This window comes from Stegostoma tigrinum, chromosome 4 (assembly GCF_030684315.1).
Source record: "Stegostoma tigrinum isolate sSteTig4 chromosome 4, sSteTig4.hap1, whole genome shotgun sequence".
Taxonomy (NCBI): Eukaryota; Metazoa; Chordata; class Chondrichthyes; order Orectolobiformes; family Stegostomatidae; genus Stegostoma; species Stegostoma tigrinum.
Window position 1 is genome coordinate 71255967 of NC_081357.1, and position 19507 is coordinate 71275473.

Genomic DNA, 19507 nt, shown 5'->3' on the forward strand with positions numbered 1-19507 from the left:
GTCATTGGTAGAAAGGGTGAGAGGTTTTTATTTTAAATGCGTTCCAAAAGATACAAATGTAATCTAGGGAGAAACTTTTAATGTGGTGTGTGGTTAGGACCTGGAATGTACTATTTAAATTTGAACTGGAAGCAAATTCAATTGACCTTTCAAAAGATGGTTAGATAAGCACCTGAAGAGGAACAAGAAGGATAACATACAGTACGAGGAAATAGCAGGTGAGTGGGATTATCTGAGTTTCTCTTGCAAAGAGCCATAATAGACATGAGAGGGTGAATTGCCTCTGTTTGTGCTGTAACTGTTCCGTTGTATATTAAGTTCTAATGTTTGAGCTTTCAGTCAGTAAATCAATGCTATTTTTTCCATTTTTTGTGATGCTGCTTCAGCATGATACTTTTTGGCATGACAGCTGATTTAGTTTCCAACATTGAGTGCGTCTGGGTCTTATTTTGAGAGGATGCTCATTTACAAGATCCTATTTCAGGAAACTCCCAAAATGCCAACATTCTACTAGACTTGTGAAGTCTCAAAGGATACAATGAAGCAACTGTTGTTTTCTAAGCTATAAGTCCTCTCATTGGTTTTGTACTCCAAACTTGTTTGCACGCCTATTCAATCTTTTAGAAGCCACAATGCACATTAAAGCAATGCAAGAATGACAAACCTCTAAAGATCTATGTTGGATTGCTCATTATGAGCTTTCTGTAAAATGGCATCAAATGTTCTTTTTCCCCATTGAAGTAATAGGCCTCATTGGCTGAATGCCAGCCAGCTGAAAATGACGTTATTTATTTCATTAGCTGGAGTAAAGCATATTGATAACTTGACTTTTGTGCAGAAGTACACACTGTAACTTTCAAAGTGCAACAATAGCATATAAAAACTTATAAAATAATATATGGGACGTAGTTAAAATGAATAATAATTAACTTATCCTCACTTGCAATGCATGTTACAGGATCAAAACATATTCAAGTAGCTGATTCTCCTTTACTAAGATTCACTGAAAGCGCTCAATAGTAGCATCTTTACATCAGTTGCAGTGGAATAGTCAAGATAACGTTCCCAAACTTGAGCATGTCTTGATACAGTCCTATGTGCATTTTTTTTAACAGATCACTGTGTGTAGGCAAATTAATCAGCTGCAAGACTAAAGGTGATTGGCTTACTTTTGTTTTTCTTTCTCATTTCTGCCAGATTGTCAAAATGACAGAGCTTCTTAAAATCTTGTTCAAAAGATGCTGGTGCTGCCTGATGAACAATAAATTCTAATGAATGCACTAGCAGTTGGCAAGAAACAACTTGGGTTAGGCTTCCATAGATTGGAAGTTAAAAAGAATAAACAATTAGTTTTAAAATTGTATTTTCAAGTTACGTTTGCTTGTGTTTGCACATTGTAACTTCAAAATCGCCTTTAGGCAATTTCTTTCCTACCTTGTGATTTTATTTCGTCTGTAAAATGAACAAGTTGCCATGGCTGTGAAAAATCTCTGCCAATGCTAGTTTGTGGTTAGCCGTGTGGAAATGAATAAGAGCAACTCAGGATAGCATTCAGTGATAATGGGAACTGCGGATGCTGGAGAATCCAAGATAATAAAGTGTGAAGCTGGATGAACTTCCTCCGTTACATTGACTGTATCGGCGCTGCCTCTTGCTAAAAAACTCGTATTCCGCTTGGGAACCCTGCAACCATGTCAGCCTGTCTCTGCCTCCCTAACCTGTTCTTCCTCTCACCCATCGCTTCCTCCCACCTCAAGCCGCACCTCCATTTCCTACCTACTAACCTCATCCTGCCTCCTTGACCTGTCCGTCTTCCCTGGACTGACCTATCCCCTCCCTACTTCCCCACCTATACTCTCCTCTCCACCTATCTTCTTTTCTCTCCATCTTCGGTCCGCCTCCCCCTCTCTCCCTATTTATTCCAGAACCGTCTCCCCATCCCCCTCTCTGATGAAGGGTCTAGTCCCGAAACGTCACCTTTTGTGCTCCTGAGATGCTGCTTGGCCTGCTGTGTTCATCCAGCTTCACACTTTATTATCCAGGATAGCATTCAGTTGTTAGACGGAAATGCATAGTCCTCATTTGAGCACCTTTGCATAACGTTGCATATATGAATGCAACCTCATCCTGTAGAAGATTACAGACTGAGTTGCATCATACCACACTTTTACAACAGGCTGAAGTTGCAGAACAATTAACAAATGAGTTAAATGAGTTAACTTTAATTGTTGTATAGTCATAATGAGATTTGAAAGAGAGACAGAATGATACGATTATGTAGAACATAGCGCAGTACAGCACAGGAACAGGCCCTTCGATCTGACCATGATGCCTTTCTAACTTAAGCCCCTCTGCCTGCTGATGGTTCACATCCCACTATTCCCTGTCTGTTCATGTGCCTGTCTAAATGCATCTGATGTGTTGCTATTGTATCTGTTGCTACCACCTCCCCTTGCAGAGTCTTCCAGGCACCTGTGTAAAGATTTGCCTTGCACATCTCCTTTGAACTTACTTCCTCTCACGTTAATCTGTGTTCCCTAGTATTTCCACCTATGGAAAAAGACTACAACAATCCAACATATCCAGGCCTCTCAGAATTTTATGTAGATCTATCAGGTCACCCCTCAGACTCCACGATCTAGCAAAAAACAATCCAAGCTTATCCAACCTCTCCTTATAACTAATACACTCCAATCCAGGCGACATCTTGGTGCATATGGTTCTCCTATAACGTGACAGTTGTGTTCTGTGTAACCTAGAAAATCATGCTAAAGAAAATGGCCATAGAAAATGGTGTTATAGGGAAATTGCCAGAGAAATTTTCTATACCTGTACTATAGAAAGTTCGCGTTAGCCAAACAGTGTCCACTATTCATCAATCATGTTACACCCAATTCATGATCATGAAACATGCATTATAGCAGAACTACCTTTTAAATGTCTTTTGCACCGTCTTCAAAACCTCACGTTCTTTCTATAGTGTGGCAGTCAGAACTGCACACAATACTCCAAATGTGGCCAAACTAAAGTTTTAAGCAGCTGCAACACAACATGACTTGCCAACTTTTATACTCAATGCCCTGACAGATGAAGGGTAAGCATGACGTTTTGCCTTCCTTACCACCTTATCCACGTGTGTCACTACTTTCAGGGAGCTATGGACTTGGACCCTGGGATCTCTCTGTATATCAATGCCCTTATGGGTCCTCCATTTGACTTCCCAAAATGCATCACATCACACTTGTCCGGATAGAACTCCATCTGCCAATTCTCCACTCAACTTTCCAACAAATCTATATCCTGCTGTATCTTCTGTCAAACTTCCTCACCGTCCACAGCTTCACCAATTTTTGTGTCATCTGCAAGCTTCCTAATCAGACTAAAATTGTGTCTTTTCAGTTAAAAAAGTGGAAGCCATGACTATGCCTTACGGAAGGCCCAGAGTTTTACAGAAGAACAGCACATATTGCATCTTGCCTCAGGCATCTTACATGACTGGATATAGTGCTGACATTTTAATGCCATTATGGAGTGCGTATAGTATTTCGAAATTGGTAAGTCTGTTTCTTCCAGGAACCTTCTCACTCGAATACTGCTGTTTAGGAACAGGTAACGCATCAGGTTACAACAATAAGGTTTACTGCAGAAGTCAGGGCATCTTAAAGTGAGTCTGAGGACCCTAGCAGGGTCAATAGATAAAGTTTTGGGACCACAAGGTCTGGGGCAGCAATGGCTGCCATAGAGCTCTGACCAAGTCATAACCATTGTGCTGGCACCCTCACAGAACCCTGTTGTTGTATCATTTTTATCTTTATTCATTCATGGGATGAGGGCATCGCTGGCTAGTCAGCATTTATTACCCATCCCTAATTGACCAGAGGGCTGCTAAGAGGCAACCATATCAAATATTAATGAAGAAAGTAAATGCTCGTGGTATTGAGAGTAGCTGGCAGAAAACAGAGCACATGTCAAAGGATCCTAGACTAACTGTCAGGATATTGTGATCAGAGATAATGGGAACTGCAGATGCTGGAGAATCCAAGATAACCAAGTGTGGAGCTGGATGAACACAGCAGGCCAAGCAGCATCTCATGAGCACAACAGCTGACATTTCGGGCCTAGAAACGTCAGCTTTTGTGCTCCTGAGATGCTGCTTGGCCTGCTGTGTTCATCCAGCTCCACACTTTGTTGTCAGGATATTGCCAGTTCTGCAGGGATCTGTGCTGGACCCACAAGCTTTTACATGAATTACACAGATGAGGGTGAAGGCATGGCAAGAAAATTTGTAAATAACGCAGAAATAGTTCGGAAAGTAAGTTGTAAGGAATACATAAGGAATTTGCAGACCGATATGGATAGGTTGAGGGAATGGGCATAAGTTTGGCAGATGGGGTACAATGCAGGAAAATATGAAATTTTTCTGTTTGGCAAGAAGAATACAAGAAGTAGAGTTTTAAATAGAGAATTACTATGGATTTCCAAGCTGCAAAGGAATTTAGGTATTAGATGAGTGATTCAAAAGAAGTTAGCACGGAGGTGAAGCAATAGTCAAGAAAGCAATGAGAAGCCATACTTTCTTACAAGAGGAATTGAACATAAAAGTAAGGAGGTTATGGGTGTCTCATAGAGCATTGTTGAGGTCACATTTCGAATAGTGTGCAATTTCAGTCTTCATTTTTAATGAAGTTTGTAAATGTGTTTGGAGGCAATTCAGAGGAGGATTACGAAAGTGGATTATGTTATGAGGATGGCTTGGACAGACTGGGCTTGTTTCCCTTGGAGTTTGAAAGAGTGAGGGGTAACTTATTGAAGTGCACAAGATCCTGAATGGTTTTGTCATGGCTGACCTCTGGTTTCCAGATGTTTCCTCTGGTTAGTCAGTCCAAGACAAGGAGGCATTTTTAAAATTAGGCCCTTTTAGGACAAGGATGAAGGGTTGAAATCTGGTCCAGAAAAATGATCTAAATAAAATAGCTAAAAAATGATGTAAGACTAACTGCAGTCAAACAGAGGAGATAATGAATCAATTGGCCAGGAAAACAAGGTTATGGAGGGAGAAACAGAGGACAGGTCGGGGTGAATCTGAACAAGAGGCAAACACCAAAATGTGCAGTGTATGCAAATAAATAATTATGAAAAAATTGACCTTGTTAAAAGCTCACTCGACCTCAATATTACCCTGCCAATCCCAGAACATAAATAGCATAGGCAGGCTGCAGAGAATGGGTTGCCTGTGTTTTTTTTAAAAAGTGTTTAGAGCTGCAGAAAGAAAAGGGTCCCTATCTTTGGAAGGTCACTTTGTTCATTGGGAGCACGCCTTGAGTATATACTCCCAACTCAGCAGTACTGAAAAAGCCCATTGCACCCCAGCTGCTATTGCATCCTAAATTTTTAAAAATTCAATAATATATTTGATTCATAAAATATTTTTATGTACATACATAATCACTAAAGCAATTCAGTTCTGTACAGCAGCTTATGAAGAAACACACAAACGTTAGAGTTTGACTGTATATAATTAAAGGTTTGTAGAAGGTTCTATTTACATATACTTAAGGCATTGGGAGGGTCTGATGACTGAACAGATCCTCATTTAACTTCAGTAGAAAGACCTTACTCAGTGGTCTTTCCCCAATGAGCCTTGGCAGCTGCCCCAAGTTTTAGTGTATCCTCAGCACATAACCTTGGACTGTGCCAGTTTGCAGCACTCAATCGAGGTCAATGCCTTGCTCTAGAAGACCAGCAAGTTTCAGACAGACTGAAGCGTCTTTCATAGTATTGATGGTCCTCCAGGCACAGTCGATGTTTGTTTGTCTCGGAGTGTGTTCCAGGGAACAGTCTGTAGAGCACGGAGTCCTGTGTCACAGAACTGCTCAGGACGAACCTTGACTAAAGCTATTGCATCTTTCTCCAGACTTCCTTTCCAAAGAGACGTTCCAGCAGATGATGTGTGATCGTCTCTACCCACCATCCCCCAATGACCCCACCCACCTCAGCTGCTTTAAGGGCATCATGCAGTGGAGCAGGCTGAGTGTACATGAAGGATCTCACAGGTAGTGCCCTTCTCACCACAACACAAGTCTTGGTGCTTGTTGGGAAGTTCTGTTGATGATGCATTTTGCCAAATGACTTTGACAAGCTACTCAGGAAACCACATGACAGGATCCACCCTCTCCTTTTCCTGCGGGGTCCTGAGCACTCTACATTGCTGATCACTTCCTCATGGACTTGTGGTCAAATGGTGTTTTTCTTTGCAAATTTCTCCATAAAGGAGAAGTAATATGGGACAGTCCAATCACTTGGAGTGTGCCATGGCAACAAGACCAGTCCCATAATGTCTGTGTCATACAGTCTCGCGTCATACAGTCTGGCAGAAAGGAATTTGCTGATCCTCAGGATGTCAAACTGAGATGGTGTTACTGCTTCCTTCAGGCTGCTGAGAGCAGAGTTCTCTCTGTTCACCTTCTGGAAAAAGAAATGTGAGCATGTCTCATCTTGCTGCTTGGTGTGAACCTCAGACTAGAAAATCATCTTAGAAATCTCCAAGGTAAGGAGCAAAGAATGCTGACTCTTCACTTTCTCAGGGTCCTCCATGACATTGGCCCCCATTGTCTGCAGCTGGAGTAGCTTCAGAGATAATGGGAACTGCAGATGCTGGAGAATTCCAAGATAATAAAATGTGAGGCTGGATGAACACATCAGGCCAAGCAGCATCTCAGGAGCTCCTGAGATGCTGCTTGGCCTGCTGTGTTCATCCAGCCTCACATTTTATTATCTTGGAGTAGCTTCTGCTTGCTTTTCTGGAGTTTGGACAGTTTATATCATCTCTCTCTTGTGTTCTGAACACCTTTTGAGGATAAGGATCTTCTGGATGTTCCCCTTGACTGCTTCCCACCAATCTGATGGAAACTCAAAGAGGGGCTTCATGGTTCTCCAACTTGGGCAATCCCGTTTGAGCTCCCCACTGTTTTCTGGGTTCAACAGTTTCACGTTCAGCTTCCACGTTCCTTTACTGGCCCTCAGGTCATCCTGTAGGTGACAGCCGGCCAGCAGGAGGCAACAGTCAGAGAAGAACACAAGCTTGATGTCGGTGGATCTGACTGAGAATGTGCAGGACACAAACAGGAAAACTATGCCTGACCAGATTGACCCGTCTGGCCACAACCAGCTATTTCTATACTGCACTCCATATGCAAGGGTGCTGAAGGTGTCATGCAGCTTTAACCACTTCCATCATGAATCTTGACATGGTGCCCAGTTTGCTGTCAGCCCCTCTGGATCGCCCATCCACATCGATGATGCTATTGAGGTCTCTGGCCAGAATGATCAGCCTGCACATTGCCAACAACAGTGGGAGCTGCTGCAGGATGGCCAGTCGCTCACTCTTTACCACCGGGGCATTAACATTTAATCAGTCTCAGGGGAGAATTTCTGTACGTAATGTCTGCTACAAGGAGGCTCTCACCCACTCACCACCTCCGTAACTTTGGAGATGGTGAACTTGCACCATCGCAGCTGAATACCCAGGCTGGAGGAACAGCCATCATCACCCAGGCCAAATCAAAGGCCCATAGCTTCATTAGCTCAACTGTTTCCTGTAGCTACTGAAGCATGGTATCCCACACTCCTGCAGAAGCAGGAGGTCTGCTTTGATGTTGGCCAGGTTTGCCAATATAGAGACACATCGTGCAGTAGATTTAGTGATACACATGTTAATATGGGCAAATTTAAATCCCATTTTAAGAGTTTATAGAATTACCTGTTGTCCATTCACCCATGGTCTTGTTATTCGTAGGCACCTGCATCCCTGTGGTGTGGGACATCCCCAAGCTGTTGGACACTGTCTGCACTGAGGTAGCTGTCCTGTCCCTCCCTGGGGGTTGTCCTGATCTGGTGTCGTTGGGGCAAGGACGAAGCTAGGAAGGTCCAGTGCTGAGTCCAACAAAGGGACTGTTGTGTGCAACTCTGTGTTCGGAGCATCGCTGCTCCTGGTTGCATGGAATTGTAATGTACTACATACCCTGTGGTACCTGATGCCTGGAAATGGGGTTTCACCAGGCCCCTAGGCTTATTTGGTGTTTCTGGGTTGTGGGTGGCGGGATAGGGGGGATTGGTGGTTCTCCTCTCCTTCACTGGGCCCCTCAGGATATCTGGTGTTACTGGGTTGAGAGGCACTGGTGAGGTGCTCCACTCCTCCCTTGTGCTGCTCTGCCTGTTTTATTGTTGGTGGCTATCCCTCTGCAATTCTTTGTCAGCAGAGGAGCTGCTGGTGTAGCCATCATGTATCTGCCTCTGTCTGTTTTGCTGTGGGGCTTTGAGGGCCTGACATGTTGCCCTTTTCTGGTTGTTTCTCTCCGATATCCATTCCCCGTGGCCTTCATTTCCTCCTCCTCCATTGACCCTGTTCACTTAGGGGTTGGTTTGGTTGTTCTGACCCACCACTGGCTACCTTTTCTTCCTCGCTGGCACATTCCCTCCTTCTGGTGCCACTTGTAAAAATTTACTTTCAGCGGTGGGAGAGGGGGTTGGTGGTGGTGGTACCTTACTGACCTTTTGGGGGACCACGGCTTGTGTTGCCACTTCCAGCTATCCAAGCGCATGTGGCACCACTCCCCTTCCCCATGTCCCCAAGGCCTGCTTCCCCATTTAGGCTGCAACTCTTGGACTCCTTGCAGTCCTTAGCCAGGTGACCCTCTTGTTTGTAGTTCCTGCAGAGTGTCACTTTCCAATCCACTGCCACGTGCCCTGACCTCCTGGAAGTTCAGCACACTCTAGGCCGCCCCAAGTACTCAGGTAGCCTCCGCTTCCTCCGAATGCAAAGTTGGAGTTCCCACTAGCATGCAATTTCAGGGTCACTTTGACCTGCCGTTTGCTGGTCCAGATTCCAAAGGAGTCCACTACGTCGGTGCTGCCTCCTTCCAGCTGTAGGTACCTTCCCAGGAAAGTTAGGACATCTGCTGCCGGGACATGGGGATTGTACAAATAGGTTGTACAAGATGGAGAGAGGACCCTCACTTCCTTTATCCTTGAATGCCTTCAGGAGACCCTCACTTTGCTTCATGCTCCTGAGGGTCACATCAAAGTAGTCCCTTGCTGGGGAAGTCCTGCAGGCAGACAATATCTATCGCTCGGAATCTGCAGCAGTCCAGGCCAACTTTCTGCAAGAAGCAATGATCTCAAGATCTCCCAATGATATAGGTTATCAGCTCAGACCCTGGATCAAGGTGTCTCCCCTGCAAGGTAGCTCACTCACTGATTTCTTTCCAGTGAGGGGCGAGAGTCCATTTTTTGTTGTGGACCAGACTTTTATCAGGAACTGAGGGTTGGTATGGGGCTGGCAGTTGGTGGGTATGTGCGTGTGTTTGGATTTTGACTGAAAGCGTTTAGATTTTAATGTAAAACATTGCTGCTCAAAATGGATTACTCAAAGTGTAAAGTGAAGTGGTATTAGTACCTAGATAATAAAATGTGAGGCTGGATGAACACAGCAGGCCAAACAGCATCTCAGGAGCACAAAAGCTGATGTTTCGGGCCTAGACCCTTCATCAGAGAGCCAGCCCTGTTTTCTGAATGTGAACTGTATGACCAGTGGAAAAGAGAATTAAACATGTGGACCTGGATCAAAGAGGAAAGATGATGTGGTCTTGGCACTTTCCCTCCCATCAGAAGCAAAGCTTTTTCTGATTTGGCACTTGATGAGATGAGCACTGATAAAAGGTTTTTCATGGATAAAATGTATCAAAAAGCTAATTTACTGACTGTTAATGAGGTGAGATTTTGACAAATTTAGAGAGAGAATGCATTTCTGTGGCGATCTCATAATGGAATTCATGAGATGTATGCTGGACTGCTGACATTAATTTGGAGATTGCCCAATCCTTGCTGGCAGTTATTGACAAAGTATCCAATTTGGACAAATTTTTATGTTGACAGTGATTATATTTGCAGGTAAACGCACATTTTTCTTGAACAGTGTTGGAAACACTAAAATAATTCCTTGAAATGAATCTTTTTGCAACTTCATTTGTGATGCAGAGGGTTCCAATGGCAGGCAATATGACAAAAATGGAGGACAGTGTTCATGAACTAGTGAGACTCTCTACATTCAGATCACAGGCAACAATATGGAAAAAAAATGGTAATGAAGAGAATTTAAGACAGAAATGCTTTTGATAATTTTGAGAAGCAAAGAGAATTTAGGATTTACAATGGAAGAATACCAGGAAGTACATGATGAAAGGATGAAGGGTCTAGGCCTGAAACGTCAGCTTTTGTGCTCCTGAGATGCTGCTTGGCCTGCTGTGTTCATCTAGCTCCACACTTTGTGCGACTGTTTCTGATTCGATCCCACTGTGTATCTCTTCACTCAACTGATGGAGCTGAAGGTTACAAACAGACTGGATTTGGGCTGGGAGAAGAAGACGAGTCTGATGGCTTCACGCCACCATGGGATATTCTCAGAAGTGGAAATGCTAGCAGCTCAATTACCTATCAGCAAGTGCCAAGCAGCCAATTAATTTAATTAACTGACCCATTCTCAGTCAAACTATTATGGTGCCATGTTTTTACCAGTGCTGGCACACCTTTCCACCCAACATTTGTGGCAAGACTGCCAGGTACATCAATGCAGCTTCCTCAGGCTGACTTTCCTTCTCTGACCAGTCCACGGAACATGGCAGGATCCTCGCTGACAATGGCCAACCCCATGGTTCCATTTCCACCAGTGCAGGGTTTTCCAATTTCCTGGCATTCCTGCCCTATCTTCCACATTGACTCTTCTCTTAACCCACATTCTCTTCTCCCTAAAATCTCTGTGTTGGCCCCCTTTATTGATGGCACTGTTGAGATGCAGAATGGCCAAGTCTTTGGTTGAGCTATGAGTTCTGAGAGACAGGCTGCCACCCTCAATTGGGACAGCAGTCCTGGTAGCAGCTCCTTAATTAGCTACACCAGATAAATTACACTGCAGTCTTGCTCTCTATGCATGCAATCCAATGATAAGCTTTCAGTCTCAGTTGCAGAATTTCCTCTTTTCTTCGGGTAAAATTAGAGCTACAACCTTTCACTGTCCTATTGGCCCAGCTGCCATAAGACGATCACAAATAGGCAGTGGGTTCCCTCCAGCCCGCTCTTCCATTTGCTACATTTATGGGTGATCTTCGGTCAGACTCCACTTTCCTGCCTTCTGTTCAAATTTTTTAGAGACAAAGAATGCCTTGAGCTCAGTCTTGGATATATACAGTGATGGCACAACCACAACTTCTGAGGTAAAGAATTCTAAATGTTTTTTACGTGAAGAAATGTGACATCATCTCAGTCCTAAATGCTTGACCGATTTTCCTGAATTTGTCCAGCCAGAGTACCTATACTATCAACACTGTTAACAAAATGCAAAATCTCTAGGAAATTCACAGCATTATAAAATAAATTGGCACCCAGGAAAATAAGATGTTAGGTCGTGTGACCAAAAAGGAAGTGATAGACTTAGAGCAGAGTCTTAAAGGAGGAAAGTGGGGTAGAAAGGTACGGGGCCAGTAAAATAAAATGTTAATCAGTTACGTGTGGACAACCATCAAGACTGGATGAAGAATTAAGCCAAAACAATATGCGGCAAAGTTATGGATCTTCTGCCCTAAAAATCTTTGGGGAAAAAAATTGTAACTTGCTGCAACTGTTTTTATATGTACGATAGGGACATGAGGCCCAATACTGTGAGCATTCTGCTCAAAATCAGGCTACGCAATTTTTCAGACATTCCTGAAAGCCAGGGTTATGTCCGTTTTATATGAGGTTTCTAATATGTGAGTGTACTCCAATCAAAATTATTCAGTGGCTATAGCACCCTCGGCAGTAGCCACTAAATCAAGATCAGGCTTCTGAAATAATTATCATTTTCTTAAGAAAAGCTGACAATGGATCAGAATGAACTGAGTTACTTCCAGATTTCTTTGTAGCTATTATCATGCTCCGTCCTTTTACTTTCTACTCCCTTCATTTCTATTTCCAAGCGTACTCCTAGTCTATTCATGCGAGGTAAGCGGCCTGATTGGGGCTTGGGGATTTAGGGTCGGGTAGTTCAGTTAACTCTAAATTGCTAATGTCTCAATCAGATTAATGCCAACATCTTCATCCTGGCTGAGGTGCAAAGAGGTCCTGTCTCCTTGACATAATTGTGCAACTGTCTCTATGGAGTTTGCACCTTTTCCCCATGTCTACATGAGTTTCTGTCAGATGCTCTGGTTTCCTCCTACAGTCCAAAGGTGTGCAGGTTAGGTGGATTGGCCATGGGAAATGCATGGCTATGTAGGTAGGGTGGGGATGTGAGTCTGGATGTTATGTGCTTCATAGGGTCAATGCAGGTTTGATGGGCTGAATGGCCTCTTTCTGCACGGTAGGGATTCTACAATCCTAATTTTTCTAAGTGATGAAGTCGTCCCAGTCGTTTGTACAAAAGCCCTTTGAGGCCAAATTGTATGTCATCTGGAATCTGTCATTTTGTCGCAAATATTGACTCAGATGTATTTCCATTTCTTTTGCAGTGTTCCAGTTCTTTAGACCAGACTGGAATTTTTTTGTGATTGACCTGATGCTGACATACTGAGCACTTGTTAGTTCAGGTCCTAAAGCAGCCAGAAATTCGGTCCAGTACAATTCTTCTTTCAATCATTTTTTTTAACCTCTTGTCTTATTTTGCCAACAGACAGAACTTACTCCGTTGTCGCCAAATATTTCAGACTGTCTGCGTGCTGATCCTCGAATCTTGGCAAAACACAGCCAAAAGTGTTCAAATTATAAACCAGGGTTAGACATCACCTATGATTTTCTTTATACTCCAAGTAAGTGCATTAAATGTGGATTTCTTTCAGTGAAAGAGCATGTGAATACAAAAGAATCTCAGTTAAACCACTTTGGTCACTGATATTGGAATCACCACATCACTTTCAAAGTGGATCTACTTGTTGATCACCTCTTCTGGTTGTTTGTAACCTGGAAAACCCATACACTTGGAGGCCAGGCGGAATTGGGAAATTGAAGTTGGTCAGCATGGTGGCTCAGTGATTAGCACTGCTGCCTCACAGCACCAGGGACCTGGGTTTTATTCCAGCCTCAGGTAACTGTCTGTGTGGAATTTGCACATTCTCCCCATGTTTGTGTGTGTTTCTTCTGGGTGGTCCAGTTCCCTCCCACAGTCCAAAGATGTGTAGGTTAGGTGGCTTGGCTATGCTAATTTAACTTGTTGTGTCCAGGGATGTGCAGGCTAGGTGGATTAGTCATGGGGAATGCAGAGTTATAGGAATAGGTGGGGGCTGGGCTGGGGTTGGGGTTGGGGTTGGGGTTGGGGTTGGGTCTGGGGCTAGGTAGGATGCTCTTTGGTTTAATGTCCCTTGTATCAAAGTACAATGAAAAGCTTTGTTTACAAGCAGTACAGGCAGATCATAGTAAGCAAGGATTTACAGATCAAAAAGACTTAGACAGAGGCATACAGGTTCCAATGCACAGGGCATGCACTAGGTGAAATCAACGTTAGCAAGATCAGCATTACTTGAGGGTAGACGTCCATTCATCAGTCTAATAATGGCTGGGAAGAAATTGTTCCTCAACCTGCTCATGTACGTGTTCAGGCTTCTATATCTGCTGCCTGTTGGAAGAGGTTGTAGGAGATCATTATTAGGATGCAATGGGCCTATGATAATGTTGTCAGCCTTTCTGTGGCAGTGAGCTGTGTAAATAGCATCCATGGATGGAAGATTGGCTTCGGTGATGGTCTGGGCTGTGCACACAACCTTCTGCAGTTTCTTACAGTTCTGGCCAGAGCAGTCGCTGTACCAGGCTGTTATACATCTGGACAGAATGCTTTCTACGATATAATGTGAAAGCTAGTGAGCGTCTTTATGGATATGCCAAATTTCCTGAGCCATCTGAGGAAGTAGGGACATTGTTATGCCTTTATGACTGTCGCACCTACATAGGAAGCCCAGGAAAGGTTGTTGGTTATCGTCAATCTGAGGAACTTGATGCTCTCCACCCTCTCAACCTCAGTTCCGTTGGTGTAGAGGGGCATGTTCTCCTCCTTTCTTTCTGAAGTCAATGATCAGTTCTTTAGTTTTGCCAAAGTTGAGAAAGAGGTTGTTTTCACTTCACGTCACCAAGCCATCTTTCTCCCTTCTGTATTTTGACCTGTCATTGTTAGATACCTGCCCCACTGTGGTGGTGTCATTGGCGCTTGTTCAGAATTTGGCAACACAGTCACAGGTATACAGGGAGTACAGAAGGGGGCTGAAGACACATCCATGGGGGGGCTGCAGTGTTGTGTTATTGTGGAGGAGGTGCAATTACCCATCCTCACTGATTGCGGCCTATGGGACGGAAAGCTGAGGATCCAATTGCAGAGAGCGGAGCCAAGACCAAGATCATGCAGTTTTGAGATCAGTCTGGAGAGGATAATGGTGTTGAATGTGGAGCTGTAGTCAACGAGCAGCAATATGACAGAGGTGTCTGTTGTCCGGATATTCCATCCACTGGACCTGTTATGTTGTTAGGCAAACTGTAGGGGATCGAGGCAGGCTGGGAGACTGGAGTTGATGTGGGCCATAACCAGCCTCTCAAAGCACTTAATGATTATTGAAGTCAGAGCCACTGGGCAGTAGTCATTAAGGCACGCTGCATATGTTTTCTTGGGTGCAGGGATGATGCTGGTTGTCTTGAAGCTGGTTAGGACTTTGGTTTTTAGGAGGGGGGAGGGCGAAGATTTCGGTGAATTCCTCCCTGAGTTGGTCCGCACAGAATCTCAATGCTCAGCAGGGGTCATCGTCCAGGCCCGGAGCTTTCCTTAGGTTGATTCCCAGGAAGACTGATCTGGTATCTGGAGTGGTGTCTGAGGGAACAGGTGTGTCCAGGGCTGTTGGGGCAGACATCACCACACCGCTGGCATTCTGCTCAAACCCCAAGCATAGAAAGCATTGAGCACATCAGGGAGGAATGTGTCTTTGTCCACTACCTTGCTCTGCTTCATTTCATATCCTATAATGTTGTTTAGGCCTTGCCATAGACATAAGGACTCTGTTTGGTAGGTTTGGGCCTCTAACTTGGTCTGGTACTGCTTCTTGGCATCCCTGTTGGCTTTGATGAGTTGGTGCAGATTGATTGGCCAAATAGCCTCTTTCTGCACTCTGTGAGTTCATTCTCTCTCGATCCATAGTTGGAGCTAAAGTTTTGAATTGTGTGCTGAGTACTGCAATCAACATTGAGAAATAATCGGCTAATTATTTGCTGGTCTGTGCTGAACTCTTTAGCTGCTTTGTCCAAACCTCGTAAAACAAAACTTTTTGTTTGCTAAATGCTTGAACTGTTTTGAAGAAGGAAGTGAAAAGGATTCATATTCATTGTAGTTTGTATTAGCGCATTCAGTCTTTTTAATAACTGTTAATGTGTCCTTCTCAGATCTGAATAAAACAGATGTGGAACAATATGATGCATTAATTACTAGCAATATTGTGCCTATGTATCCAGCTTTCCAAAGTAAGTGAGATTAATATGCAATTATTTCCTGTGTGATTTGTCTTCTGATTAAATTAATAAGTATTGAAGTATATAAAATCGTCTCTAGATCTTTGCACTCTTAAAAATAGAATTATGTAACACTTTAGAAGAAGCAGCCTAATTATTCTGGTCCGTCCTGGCTGAGGGTTCCTAATTTGTTACAATTTCAGACAAGGATCCTCCAAATGGCTATACTCCCGGGTAAGGAAGGATGAGCTAGCCCCCCTTCTCTCATTTGGGCTGCAATAAAATTAATTTAGTCCCTTCCCTGCAGGATACTTCTCCTAATCCAGTGATACTTATGTTTAAAAAGAGCCATATTAGCCTGTCTTTATTGAGTTGAAGAAAAGGTCAGTTTGTTAACTACTAAACGTGAGAAAAGACAAGTAAGCACCACATACTCATGCCCAAATGTGCACAGATTAGAACTGTGAATTGAGTAAAAAGATAAAAGTTAAAAAGATTTACAAGTCACTTTCTATGTTCCATGAAAAGTTGGGGTGGCATGGTGGCTGGGGCGGCACAGTGGCTTAGTGGTTAGCACTGCTGCCTCACAGCACCAGGAACCTAGATTCAATTCCAACCTCGGGCACATTTTCCGATATGTGCATTCGTTTCCTCCAGGTGCTCTGGTTTCCTCCCACAGTCCAAAAACGTGCAGGGTAGGTGGATTGGCCTTGCTAAGTTACCCATTGTGCCCAGGTTTAGGTTAGATACAGGAGTGGAGGAATGAGTCTGGGTGAGATGGTCTTTGGAGGGGCTGTGTGGACTTGTTGGTTGGAATGGCCTGTTTCCACACTGTAGGGATTCTGTGATTCTAGATAATGGAACATTATGGCCTTTAGCTGATATTCATAGTGAAGCAGTTGATTTCATGATTCTTGGTTTTGCAATTGATAAACAGGCTTTTGTCTTGTTTCCTTCTGATTGATGACTTCAACAGTTTGCCTCGCCTCCAGAACTAGCAACAAGAATGAGATTTTCTTTGACCTAAGGCGCAGGGCTGTCTAATGATGTTCTCCAACAGTGACCTTTATAGTACGCCAATCCCTGCTGGTATATCTGTCCAGTAACGTACACAAACCAAGGGCTGCAGTTGGTTTTTAACTTTTTGTATATTCCTGAAACACTAAAGCAAAATGTTTTTGCAGTTTGGGATGAAATCCACTGGAAATGACTCTCTGTCAAGTGGAGTAATCAATTTTTGCTTTTCATCTTTTCTTTTTATGTCTCTGTTTCCCTGACAACTGTACAGGTATGACATTTTTCAGTCAATGATCTTAAAAACTGTGCTGGCTGCTTCGTTCCCTCCTCACAATACATTTTGTACTAAGCTCAGGTTTAATAATTTCCCTTACCATTTCCTTTTACAAAACTCTCTTGGCCTATCATTAGATATCTGTTAATTTTGGGGTTTTCTACCCCACCTTCTAATACGTATTATATCATAACGCTTGTCACCAGTGATGTACTTCGTCTGTTTTCATTCTTAAGTTGTTCTAAGTTCAATGTATTCATAATGTATGAACCTGTCTATTTCCTGATCTATATGGGTCTCTCCTCACATAATACAAATCTAAATCTTTCTCTGTCCTACTTTTTTCCCATGGGAGATTAGCATGTGTTACCAGTCCTAGCTACCTCACGGACATTAATTGTTGAGGATTGGTATTGCACATTCATTTCCCTTAAAAACATGAATTGGCTAATTCAACTTTTACAACAATCTGCTAGATGCTATGGTTAGGATAACATACAGTGCTTGCCTTTATTGAATTTCATTTCACTGCTTCCAGTGGGCGAATTTGTATTTAGGACCTCTTGATTATTAGTTTTGCAGCATTAACACTGTATGAATCTACCCATTCCTATTCATTCATGGGAAACAATGCCAAAGAAATTATGAGTTCAACAACATAATAGCATCCCAAAGATTCCAACATTGTTGAGTAGAATCTTTGAGCCCAAATGGGCAAGTAGCAAAAGCAAATAGAACCAGGAAATGTCAGTTCCATCTAACATGCTAGTCCTCTAGTGATGTTCCAATGTAGTGCAGGAGGATTAGGTGTGGCAATTAATCATATTAAGGACCTTGTTAAGTATAATTCAAGGTATGCCAGAATTTTACATGTCACTGGTGCCAGTCTCCATGCCTGGAGATGCTCATCAGTCTGGGGACACTGCTCCCTTCCCTACTACCATTGTGGTCAGGCTGCAAGAATCATCAAAAACTTTTTTTAATTGAAGTTTTTTAAAAAGTGCTTTAAGGGTGCCCCCTCTGTTGAAGTAATTTCTCAGTTACTTACTGTTGCTAACAGCCTGCTGTTCCTTGCCAGTTTGGCCCTCCAGCTTCGAGAGATTGTGTCAATCTGAATTGACCAGAAAGCCTGTATCTGTGCCCATCAAGTATCTCTCTGAAAATCCTAATGAATGATGGATTCTCTTGGGAAATGGGCAGTTCAGGACTCAAAAACAACTGATTTCTGTCCTTTCAGTCTGATAACTAAGAAGTTGCCAATATTGATCTTCAAATAAAAACTTTCAGTTCTGTAACTGACTTCTAACGAGTGGGAGGATGTTACTTTATCTTTCCCATAACTGGAAGTTATTTTCAGTACTGAATTGATTCTTTTTTAAATGCCGCCTTAGAATGCGTCAAAATTTTGTTGCTGAAATTATAAACAATATTATTTTCTTTGAAAGTTTACTGCTGGGAATTAAAACTGCATAATTTACAAGCACAAAATGTGAGGTTGGACAAGATCAAAAGGCATGATCCTAAGAACTAATGGGGAGATCTGTGCTGACAGTTTGAGGGATTGAAATAAACGCCCAACTGTAATAAAAAGATTATTAGAAAACAATTTACAGGATACAAATCTTTTTGTCCAAGGATGCATGAGAAATTGATAGAACTGAAATTTTAGAACTGAAGCTCTTGTCCTTCAGTACATTGAAAACTTACCAAGTTCCATCTGCTTGATTGCTTCACAGAGATCTGGCATTACCTACACAACACTATGCTGCCAAGGGATGCTGCAAAGAGCAATGGTATCAATGTATTGAGTGGGCCAGTATTTGATTATAATTATGATGGACATTTTGATACGCTTGAGCAAATTAAGAAGTAAGCAAAATATTTTTATTTTGTATTCCATTTTAGTCTACTGAGAAACAAAATTCGACTTTTGATCCATCACTGGTTGAGAGCAAAATTAAAATACCTTGATTGACATAGCCAATTTATAGACAGGTTTGCAACATTCAGGAAAGTAATGATACTATACATTCTGCTCCATTATTATTATATTCCACTTATGTAGTATAGTGCAAGAATAATTTTAAAGTTAGCGATTGAGCTTTGAATCTTGAGGTTTGGAAATAGAATCCAGTTTGGAACAACTATTAGTCACTCAATTAATGCAAGTTTTATATGTGCAACATGGAAATTATGACAGTTGATTCACCTCTGAATCAGAAAGTTGTAGGTTTTGGAGTCTTCGGTACAAATATCAAAGCTAACGCTCCACTAGAGACTGAGGGATTCCTGTATTTTTGATGATGTTAAACTAAAGCTCTATCAGCTCTCTCAGCTGAAACTTAAGTGTCCTTGCTACTGATGTAAAGAAGAGCAGAGGAGTTATCCTGTGTCCTGGCCAATATTTGCAACACAATCGACCTTGCTAAAACAAAGTATGTTGTCACATAATTGTTGGTGGAATTTGCTTGTGGAATGTGTTTCCTACGTTATAATAGTGACTAAGAAGTCCCTCATTGGCTGTAAAACACTTTAGGTACTGTAAAGGGCCTATCTAAATATATGTCTTTATAAAATATATAAAGAAAGCAAAATATATAATGTAAATTTTATATTATAATATGAAAATAAGAAATATTTTAGAGCCCAGTTCTGCATGTTTATACAGGATTGTACCTAGCTTTGGCATTGTGTAGTTGCCTGAATAAT

The 19507-nt window shown here is 42.5% G+C and overlaps 1 protein-coding gene across 1 annotated transcript in view; it reads left to right on the forward strand.

Moving 5' to 3' along the window:
- The window catches only part of LOC125452266 (venom phosphodiesterase 1-like), a 155325-nt gene that overhangs the window by 120748 nt on the left and 15070 nt on the right, over window positions 1-19507 (forward strand). The window contains exons 22-25 of the mRNA XM_048530470.2: window positions 3400-3554; window positions 12701-12836; window positions 15442-15519; window positions 18535-18667. Of these exons, the coding sequence (XP_048386427.1) occupies window positions 3400-3554; window positions 12701-12836; window positions 15442-15519; window positions 18535-18667 (502 nt within the window). The remainder of the gene's footprint in view (window positions 1-3399; window positions 3555-12700; window positions 12837-15441; window positions 15520-18534; window positions 18668-19507) is intronic.